Genomic DNA, 11309 nt, shown 5'->3' with positions numbered 1-11309 from the left:
GAAAATTCATAATAAAAACGTACCTCAATAAGCTGTAGATCAACAAGAATTAGTAAATTGCAAGTTTATGAACCTACATTAATGTGAAAGTTGATTAAAATTCAGTTAAATAAACCCTAATTTTTCGAAAATTGAAAAAAAACACAAAAAAATACCTTAGGTCGATGTAGGAAGATTACAGAACTAATTAGTGGTACAAACTTGGAATTTGATGACTTTAGTTGAAGGATTGAATGTGATTCTAATGGAGGAAAAACGAGGGAGATCTCGTATGTGTAGCTATTGAAAACAGAATTCACGAATATGTCTGAGGAAGAAGGGATTGGAAAAATATAAAACCCCAAAGTCGCTGTTAGTAATAGCGACTTTAGGCTTTTATTTATTTTTTTTTTCCCTCTTTCGCTGTTACTAACAGCGACTTATCCAAACCAGTGATTTGGATGTACGGACGCTTATTTTGAAAAATATGTTTTCACGGAACTTATTTTGGGAAAAAAGTTGATTAATTGTCTTATTTTTTTTAAATTTTCTCTTGAAATCGGCGTACATTCGGGAAAGCAACCAATATCGGCTTCAGCCCATATTCCATTTCCCGGGTCCGGCCATTTTTACATCCTTCCTAATCTGTTCAAATCAAATAGGAGTACAAAATTAAGCCCTCATTTTCGACTGTGTTTCTACATTTCCTCAAAATTTCTTCGCCGCATTCTTCTCTGCTCAACACAACAAGCTTCGATTTCTTCTTCTCTTCAGCAATGTCAAGTTGGAGAGCAATCGGTGGAAAATGCAGAGCTTTAATGGCGGCTGCTAAGTCTTCTTCAACTCCTAAAAAAGCTTCTTCTACTCCTCAACGACCCAAGGGTCTTATGAAGAGTGTTCCTATCTCTCCTGCTCTTAGTAGCTTTATTGGATCTCCTGAAACTTCTAGAGCTGAAGCTGTCCAAAAGGTCTGGCAATACATCAAGCAGAATAACCTTCAGGTACTTTATTTATAATTTTTTATTTTCAACCTCTTTTTCTGAAATCGTATTTTCAATTTTTTAGGGTTTATTTTTCTATTCTAATTTATATCGAGTTTAGGTTTCGTATTTGATAAGGATTGCTTATTTAGGTTTAATTAGTTTTTTATTTAGGGTTTATTATTTCGCGTCTGTGTTTGTTTTTTAAAAATAGTAAAACAAAAAATTTCTTGATTTAGTTTTTAAGGGTGGTTTACATTATATACTTTTGATTGATTTCATTCTCTGAAATAAGGTCAGTGAAATGGAGAAATAACGCCAATTTTATGGCAATTTTATTAAATATGTTCCAAAAATCTAGTATTTTTTGGCGGAAGGAAATTTTTGTCTTTGACAGTCACACTGACTGACAAGCAAATATGGAAGGCTGTGTATGGTTGTCTCTTCCCCCACAGGAGAGACCCTTCAGGAAAAGGTGAGTCTGTTATGGTCCATACCCGCTCATGATGGTTGGAGATAGGATGTGGGCCGCAGGCACAGATGGTGGCTGTGTTTGTGGCCTGGTGTTGGGCTCTAAACTTTGGTGGCTATACTGCCCTTATCCCTCTCTCCGTTGGTGCCTCTCCCCCTCCCTTGGTTGTGTGGATGGTGGCCACCCAAGCTTGGCTTGGTGATGCCCTAATGTTAGGGCGTCGTCTCATAGGTTAGTTGATTCGCTTATTCGCATGGCCTAAGGGAGTACTCTGACAATGTGACTTTCTTTAGTATTGTGTAGGCTATTCATTGTGGCGAAATCACCTATGATTGGTTGTGCTACTGGAACATCCCCTCCCCCTTTTCCACTTGGGGCAGCCAATGCTTTATTTAGTTACGGTTTCATACGGCCGTGTTGACTTCTACTGCACTGTATTTGTTGGGTGGTGGGCTTCCAGTCACCTTCTATCACCTTCTGCTGCACTGCGTTCGCCTCCCTCCCTCCTCCTAAGCCTTCATCATGTGACTTTCTCTTGGAGTTGGTTCTGGTAGCTGCCCACCAATGACTATGAGCATGTGGTGGAAGTTATGGTGGCTGGACTTGGTGGAAATGGCAGTTAACGGGAGCCCAAAGATGAGCTTATTGGAGGCTGTTGGAGCTAAAGCCTAGAGGCTTAACCTAGGAGTCGACGTGGTGGAATTGTTGGAAATACTTCACAGGAAAATCCTACATCACTAAAATAGTAGGTTGTGGACTTGCATATAATGATTGGTGGGTAATCCTCCTAAAATCAAGTGTGTATGTGAGCCAACACTCATTACCTGTGGGTTAGTGGGCCCGAGGCCATGGGTTTCCCATGAGTGTGTTCGCACGAGTGGGCCTATGGGGTGATTATGTGACAAATTGTCACGGCGTAACAAGAAGTTTGTTTGCTTATTCGTTGGTGAGTGAGTGAGTTTTGTGACTCACTTCGTTGTGGCTACTCTTCCTCTCCTAGGGTTGCTTCTGGGTTGATTCACATTTGGGCCTTAGGTGTAAGATAGGCTAGGGCTATTTTTGGTTTAAGGCGGCCCTTTTTTTTTTTTTGTTTGTTATCCCTTTGCTTATGGGTCGAAAATGTAATTATCGTCTTTGTTTCCTTTTGGCTTTCCGCTGATTGGTAGGAATTGGGTCATGTACCAGCTCAAGTTCTGGTTTGTTTACCTTTTGATTTGTGGGTTTTGGATATTATGTCCCTCCGTGGGGGTTTACCTTGTGTTTTGAATGTTTTGGTTATTAATATAACTGTAATTTTCAAAAAAATATTTTTGATATTGTTAAATGGATGTATGTGTTCGATTTATGAATTGAGTGCCTGCTGTAGCCTGTGCTTTTAATGGACTATGATATGTAATTTAGATGCTGAAAAAATTCTGTGCAACTCTAGATTAGTAGATTTTGGTCCAAGATTTGTTTTTTGGTCTGCTGTTTTTGTTGCTTTCTGCAGAGTTATTGTCATATTGCTTTTCAGTAGAGCTCCACATTGTATAATGTTACCCTTTGTTGTATTTTAAACATTTAATGGACTTCATCATATGGCTCCACTGTGTGCAAACTGGCTTGTGTTTGTGGCTTTGAGTACTAGTAATGATGGATCACAGGATTTGTCTGCAACCAAATTTTGGAAATGAAAGTGCCTATTATACTTATAAGGACCTGAATCAAACACATTAGACAGTTGATAGTTATGATCCATGACGGGCACATGATATGTTACATTATTTCTAGACTACTTATCATCTGAAGCACATATTTGGACTGATTTCCTTAAAACCTCCTTGTCTCTGATGGATCTATAGTCATCTGCATCGGCTTTTGTTTCTTTTAACTATTGGTTCTTCTTGCTAGAAATTTGTATTCATCTAAGTTCAACATGGATTTGTAGGAATCAATTTCTGTTTGAAATTTGATTATAGTGAGATATTGTTTCTTTTGTCCATTGTTGATGAGCTAAAGCTTTATATGGTTTCAGATCATAGTGGACCGTAATAAATTGACTAGTTAATTATGTATGATTTTTTTCTAAAGGTGGAAAAGGTAATATGTAACAAGGGTCAATCTGCAACAACCTCTTATATTTTACCAGGGTAAAGTTGCATATGTCCGACCCTCCGAATTCCGTCCAAATGAAAGCCTAGGTGGTAGTCATTTATAGCATTGGGGTAATGGCATGTCAGATATAAAGTGAGTTATAGTTATACAAGAATAAGATCTCATTGGTAACACATTTAGGGGAAATGGTGTTGAATTTACAACCAACTACTAAATAATCATGTAGTATGTGATACTATTCCAAGAATTTCAAAGTCTCGCCCTTTTGAACGAGGGTCTATGCAAGGCTAAAGAAGAGCTGTTTCAAGTTTAGATGGGTATTTATTGTTGCTTGTAACATAAAGCACGAAACAATATAGTGTAGAGCTTGGAGGATGTATGTTATACAATTAGTTAGTTCACATAATTTGTCCATAACTAAGATCTGAAGAATGTTTAGTCAAAACATATGTTTTTTTGGGAATCTGCTGATATTTGATTTATTTCAATTTGTTACGCAGAATCCTGCTAATAAGAGGGAAATCCTATGTGATGAGAAGCTGAAGGCGTTGTTCAATGGGAAGGATTCTGTCGGTTTTCTGGAGGTCTCTAGTTTGCTGACCCATCACTTTGTAAAAAAAGGTTGATCTATGCCTGGATGGAAAAAAAAAGGCATCTATGTTAATTTCAGGACTGCTAGTTTTTTATTTTGTTTTTTTTAGAGTTTTGGGTATTTGGTTATTGAAACCTGAAATGTAGGTTATGCATGGCTTTGATGTCCAATTTCATCCTAATGACTTAATTTGTAGATGACTGTGTGAATTGTCATGCAGTTAATGCAAAAATATGAATGTGGGTTTGTTCATCTGCTTGACGCAGTTAACGAATTAATCTTGGTGCTAATTGAGACGCCTCGTGGGCTCTATTTTTCCTCTAGAGTGTTCTTCCGTTCTATTCATTTTTGCAACAAATTATCGTACTATTTTTTAGATATGGGCATAGTTATGCACTTGTGCACGTGTTGGGTCTGGCACAAGTCGGGTCCTATCAAATTAAAGGTAGGCTCACGGTAGTAGTCTAAGTTGTGCTGCGTAGCAGGCCTATGCTAGCCCCACATCGCTACCCTGTCAGGCTTGTGTCAAATAAACTTTTTTCGAAACTTTGAACGTAATATGTTGTGTCGTGCATATATCAGGCTATGTGCTGGCCTAATGATTTTTTTGTCTTTTTATTACCATTTATATTGGATAAATAAATAAATACATCTTTTTATTTATCCAGATAATATCGTGGGTTTGGGCCAAAATTCGTTCTACAATATTTGGTCACATGTCATGTTGACTGGCCAACACGTGTTTCTGTCATGCCACAACTGGTGTCGTGCGTTTCTCCAGCTTTATCCGCGGCCTATCCATAACCTCCGATTCTCAAGTACAAAGAAAACAAAGAAAACAAAGGGAGGAAATAAGTACAAGTGAGCATATAAACACCAATAGTTCAAGTTAGGTGAATGTATATAGATTTTGTGGAAATAATTAAGGCCAGTATGCAGATGCAGTTGTAGATTTTTAATTTTAGATTTAAGAATAAATAGAGGGGCAGTACGTTGTATTTATTATATCAACTGAACCATTGTGGCCACGGTCTAATGGAACTCTCATGCAATTCCTTTTTAATAAATAATAATAATAATAATAATAATAATAATTAGATTTGTTTTTTTTTTGAGTTGGACAAGTATGATCAGCACATCGCATATGCTTAAACTGATGATCAAAATTAGATGATATGTTAATACTCTATCATATCCCATAGCACACTAGTGGATTAAGAAAACATTTTTATTGAAGTCAAAACACAATCGTAAGTTAATAATAGGGTATCGGGTCAAAATATTTCAAATTTAATAAGAGAAGTGTGGTGATTTAATTTACCACCGCTGTTATGCTAGATTTTGTTGAACTAGAAATATAAATGTAAGACATATCTTTATTAATTGCACTTAAAATAAGAAGCAAAATATTTTTTAACCCGTGATCCTTTTATCACATGGAATGAGAAAAAACTAACTCAATAAAAAATTTAATTCAATTGAAGCAAATTCATATAATAGGAGTATTTTTTACACTCACTCGAATGTATTGATATTATACCAGAATTGTTAGACACTTCTCCATCAACACTATTACCATCATCGTCTTCATTTTGGCTTTTCTAAACAAAAGGAGTTCACCTAAAACAACAATTATAATTAGAGACAAGATTGAATGATATAAAGCTTCTGGTTGACCATTTATCATTTAAAATATCTCTACTTTTTTGTTTTTTTTTATTTCACATTGAGTTAGATCCGAATTGGATTTAACTACAATTATTATTAGAGTTATTTATTTTGGACTTAAAATTGAACCAAAATTTGTAAGATCTAAAAAATGAGAATCCAAATCCAGACCTAGACCTTATATGCAATAAAGGGTGATTACGCTCACATCTATTAAACAAAATTGGTATATATTATATATTAATTAGTTATTTTAATTAAAAATTATATGAAAAAACATGATGGATGATATACTATATAACATTAGAAAATTTAATAATTTTTTATTGAAGTCGTCTCATCAAGTGAGACGACTTTAATTAAGTCAGCCCAAATTATTTTAAAAATAAAACTATTTCATGTACAAATATAAATTCAAATTTTATTGTTTTTTGATATTTTTACTAATAAATTATTTGTATGGGCCTATTCACGATGAGACGGTCTTATACAAAACTTGTTGATAAATTTTAATTTAATTGGTTTAATTTATGATTTTGTCGGCGGTGAAGCAACGGTTGGTATTTAGTAACTACAAGGAGTGTTAGTGCGAAATCACCGGTAATTCAGATTGATTCCACGCACTTCCACTTTATTACATTGACTTTCTGCCCCATCATCAACCTAACTATTCATTAATTAACCATTAATTATCACTTTAATTTCACAAATTTAAAAACAAACAAACTTTACCATACAAAATCTCAAATTCTTCAACCAATTCACACAGTATTTCTTTTTTCTTTTGAGTTGACTCACATAGTATTTCTCATTTTTATTGAATTTGCAATATTTATACTTTCAACGTAAAAGATTTTTATAGGTAACAATTTGTCAAACCAATGTCAAAAGGTATACGTCAAGGAATATTAATTATATTAATGAATTTTTTATTTTATATATTAGGTGCATTTAATTAACCAATAAAACTAGTAACTATTTGAAATTTCTTTTAGAATATTGTCTAAAATATTATTACATTTATTTTCTTTTAGAAGATATCTTTATACTAAATTCAAAATAATTATCAAATTTATTGTCTAAACCTAAGCACTATATGTATAAGTTAGAAAAATCCTTACATTAATTAACCAACATTATTTTAGAGGATTATCTTATATATTCTCTTGGACATAGCGATTTTCTTATTTATGGAGTATTAATTATTGTAAATAAGAAAGAGAATATTTATGAAAATCATCTTAAATATGAGATAATTAATATATCTTAATCTATACGCCCGTGAAATAGCTTAAAAAGCCTTATTGTAATAAAAATTTAATCATAATTTTTTCTAATAATTTTTCATTATTACCTAATTACCATATGTTCAAATATTAATACATTAGAATGATTTGTAAAGAAAAAAACATTGTTGAAGGAGAACAAAAGTACCATTAAATTTTTCAAGAAACTTTTTTACTAAAATTATGCTAAATTTCTACCATTATTCTCACTATATAGTACCGATTACGAAACATGTTGTTAAAGTAAATGTTACTCCCTCTGTCTCTCTCAATTTGCATCACTTTTCATTTAGTTTGTCCCACTTATTTTGCACCCTTACCTTTTTTGGTAATAATCTCACTTTTTTAATTTCATTCACAAATTTATTATCTCACTATATCTTAACCATTCATTTTTATTATTTATTTAGTTTTTTCATCTAAAATATTTAGGGTGCATTCTTATAAGGGATGGAAGGAGTACAAATTTAATGAGCGGGAATGACTGAGTATATATTATACAATCTTTTCTTCAATCAGTTTGTAACTTACGCTTTAATTGCACTTCCAGTATTCATTCTCTTTCTCTCCCTATCTTCACCCTTTACTCTTAAAAGCATCAAAACGCGTAGTCTGACGTCGTTTTTTCCCTTTAATTTTGCGTTTAAGCTGTCTTGTAGAATCTTCTTTTTCGGAACCTCACTAATTCAAATCCCCATTCTACTCTGTACCTTCAACTTCCTGCAATGGCGTAATCAAATTTACACTTCACTGAAAATCGAACATAAAACCTAATTCGAGAAAAAGCAGTAATTATTCCTTAATTTCAGTTACTCAAAATGGGAAAAGGAAGCAGAGATTGGTCGCAGATCTATGGAATCTATGGAATCGATGAATGGCAGACATTTTTATTTCTTCTATTTCATTCTCTAATTTTCTCCATTCTTTCTATATTAATCCTCGTATATTTTGCTCCCATAACTAGTTCCTTCATGGAGCTCCGGATTTTCTCTGTCCTACCAGGAGGATCCGCCCGTTTTGTAGCTGGATTAATCGGGTCAATGACGGCGTTGATAGCCGTATGTCTATTATTTGCCGCCGCTAATTTCTTATACTCGGCGGTTTCTCTCCGGTGGGAGATCTCTCAGCGTATGTTATCTGCTGTTACGGATTGGTCTAATGTTAAAACCGCCCTTGACGTTGGCTGTAGCAGAGGTATGTCATATCTTCAACACTACTTTTTCGCAGGGTCATTTCTGATCATAAGTAAAATAGGCATTTATCTAGGATTTCGATTTAAATAGGGCCATAAAATCTAAAATATTTGGTTGAAGAAATAAACACTTAAAAATTTGTAAATTATAATTAATTCTCTTATCAATTAAAAAGTTTATGACACATCTACATTTATAATATTTGTAGATCTCTGTTATTTTTTTAAGCTATTAAAATTTAAAATCAACTTCATAGAGTCCATCTCTTTCAATTTACCTAGGGCCCCTTATTTTACATAATTTGATTCGCAATATTCCTAATTTTGACAAACTGTTGTAAAAATGTTGAACGGTTTGCAACTTTGCATTCATTTAAACGATTAATTAATTATAAATTCTGTTTTTTAAATTATTTAAGCTCCAATATTTGTAAGAATATGAATTCATGGCAGAACTTATTTTCTGGCGTCATGGCGTGTATCGACTGGTAACAACTAACGTACACTATTACGCCATTAAAATTCACATAAACATACTTTTTATAAACATTATTTTGTTTTTATATATGCTTTTTATTGTTGAACAAACTATATTTGACGTCTTCCTTTACAAAAAAATTAATTTAACGTTTTTTTTTGTTTTGCCTATACGTTTTGTTTTCCTAATATTATTATCGAGTCTTATAATTATCGCTTTTTCGGACGAGGTTTCGAGTTCTAGATTAAAAAATATATTTTTTAATTAGAAAAAATTGTCCAAAAATCATCTTATTTATTACCCATCTGCTTTGAATAATCCATACTATTGATTGTTTCTAAATAATTCAACTATTGTATATTATTTGTTGACAATACTTCTTTTTATATTTTAACCGCCTATTGTACGTACCTACTAGCCGTTACATTTACTTTTTCTCCCCTTATGTTTTTTCGTTGGTTTTACCCTACTCCTCTTTGGTGGTAGATACCTATAATAGCCGGTTAAAATGTGAAAAAGGGTGCAATCAGCAAATAATATACATAGGTTGAATTATTTAAAAATAGTCAATAGTATGGATTATTCATACCACATAGACATTAGATGAGATTATTTTGAACAATTTCTCCATTTAATTATCCAACAAAAATATGATTTTTAGCTTTTAAAGACTTTGATATTTATAGGGAGAAATCACACACCGATTTTCTTAGAATAATATAACCTTTGTTTTTTTACTATAGTTATACTTCACCCTTTTAAATGAAAGTTTTTTTTTAATAAAATGTAGCTATTAATAAATAATAGAAGTAGTATAAACTCTTGATTAATAATGAATACTACAATGCTGCAGGAAAATATACTAACTTCTATTTATAATAGATGTTTTGACAAATACATTGATAAATCATTAATTAATGATTAAACAACAATTGATATTATGATGGATGTTTCAACAAAAATAAAAATAAACAATTTATAATAAAATAAAAGTTGATATTAATATAACAACAACGAGTTGATATATTTAATTAAAAATTAGTATTATCGTAGGAAAATCAATAAAAATTTATATTATTTATGTTAATTTTTGCTATTTATAGTGTTCAAATTTAAAGGAAAAATTATCGTTAGAAGTAAAAGAAAAGTACACATTGGATAAGCATTATAAATTATAAAATTTTCAAAAAATCTATATTACTCTTATTGAATAACGCGATATTCTGTTTTTTGTTCAATGCTTATCATATTATATATGATATGATTTGATTTATATTTTTTTCATAAACAATATTCTGTTAAATACTTCAATATTTTATTTAAATAAGTATTATTATAATGATAACCCCCCCCCCCCCCCTTAGTGTGAACATTTACTTTTTGACCGAGCAAAAGTCACTCATAAAAAGTTATCTTTACAGGAATCCTCTTAAACGCCGTCGCTTTACAACTTAAAAAACAAGGATCATCGGGCCGGGTAGTCGGGCTGGATAAAATGCGGGCCATAACCCTCCGAACATTACGGACTGCAGGTCTAGAAGGGGTACAAGAATACGTCACGTGCCGAGAAGGTGACATAAGGAGGCTCCCGTTTCGAGATGATTACTTCGACGTGGTTGTTTCCGGGGCGGCGATTCGGCGGGCTGGGCCAAAAGAAGAGAGGGAAAGGGTTGTTGGAGAAGTGGTGAGGGTATTGAAGCCCGGTGGGATAGGTGTAGTGTGGGACCTACAGCACGTGCCAGAGTACGTGAAGAAATTACAAGAATTAAGGATGGAAGATATAAGAGTATCGGAACGCATCACTGCATACATGGTTAGTAGTCATATTGTGTCGTTTAGGAAGCCTTGTTATCAGCACCTACAATTACAACAGCATATGGTGGGACCCACCTTTTGTTATTCTCATGCTGGTGAAGTCAGACTTGATTGGAGAAGCCATAGCTTGTGTTGAATTTCATACTCAAACTTTTTTTTTAGTTTGCTATACCCAATTAAATTAAGTATATAAAAATATTTTATAGCAGGTATATTGCAAATTTAAAACTTGCAATTTTAAAAAGAAGGTAATAGTGTAGAATAAATAATTTTTTAAATTGTTCAAGATTATTGTAGATGGCTTAGTTGGGATTTTCAAAATGAAAATATAGCATAACAAATCCGTGAGAATGAGGGAGTAAAAATAATGTTTCTCTTGGTATCTATCAACAAAGAATGATATTCTCTCTGATATTGTTGTAGTTACTCGGTTGTGAAATATTTGTTATATTACGATTATTGATACTATTTATATTTTAAACTTATTATATTATAACTAATTTGTAAGAAAATTATAGTCAAATGAAATATTGTTTAAATTTTCTAATTGTATACTTTCTCCCTCTTAACTTTTTTTAATAGCTTTTAGTAATGAATAATTCAAGATACAGCTGGTCTTGGATGAGACGACCTCATAATGAAACTGTCAATTTGGGCCGGTCTAATTCGCACGTGTAACAACCTGGGCATTTTTTTATTTTCTGGGCATTTTTCAATTTTGAAGGTATCAATTTTGACCTTAAAGGTATTATT

At 32.7% G+C, this 11309-nt stretch overlaps 2 protein-coding genes across 2 annotated transcripts; both read left to right on the top strand.

The window, feature by feature from the left end:
• The first annotated feature begins 542 nt into the window (after positions 1-542).
• Positions 543-4439, top strand: LOC130818061 (protein TRI1-like). The gene is made up of 2 exons (XM_057684090.1): positions 543-980; positions 4026-4439. The coding sequence occupies exons 1-2, from the start codon at positions 756-758 to the stop codon at positions 4149-4151; spliced, it is 351 nt and encodes a 116-aa protein (XP_057540073.1). The 5' UTR covers positions 543-755; the 3' UTR covers positions 4152-4439.
• A 3148-nt stretch (positions 4440-7587) lies between these two features.
• Positions 7588-11059, top strand: LOC130818149 (uncharacterized). The gene is made up of 2 exons (XM_057684205.1): positions 7588-8265; positions 10163-11059. The coding sequence occupies exons 1-2, from the start codon at positions 7890-7892 to the stop codon at positions 10690-10692; spliced, it is 906 nt and encodes a 301-aa protein (XP_057540188.1). The 5' UTR covers positions 7588-7889; the 3' UTR covers positions 10693-11059.
• The last annotated feature ends 250 nt before the right edge of the window (positions 11060-11309 follow it).

This window comes from Amaranthus tricolor, chromosome 7 (genome assembly GCF_026212465.1).
Source record: "Amaranthus tricolor cultivar Red isolate AtriRed21 chromosome 7, ASM2621246v1, whole genome shotgun sequence".
Classification (NCBI taxonomy): Eukaryota; Viridiplantae; Streptophyta; class Magnoliopsida; order Caryophyllales; family Amaranthaceae; genus Amaranthus; species Amaranthus tricolor.
Note: the sequence above shows the minus strand (reverse complement) of the source record. Positions and strands in the feature narration are given on the sequence as shown.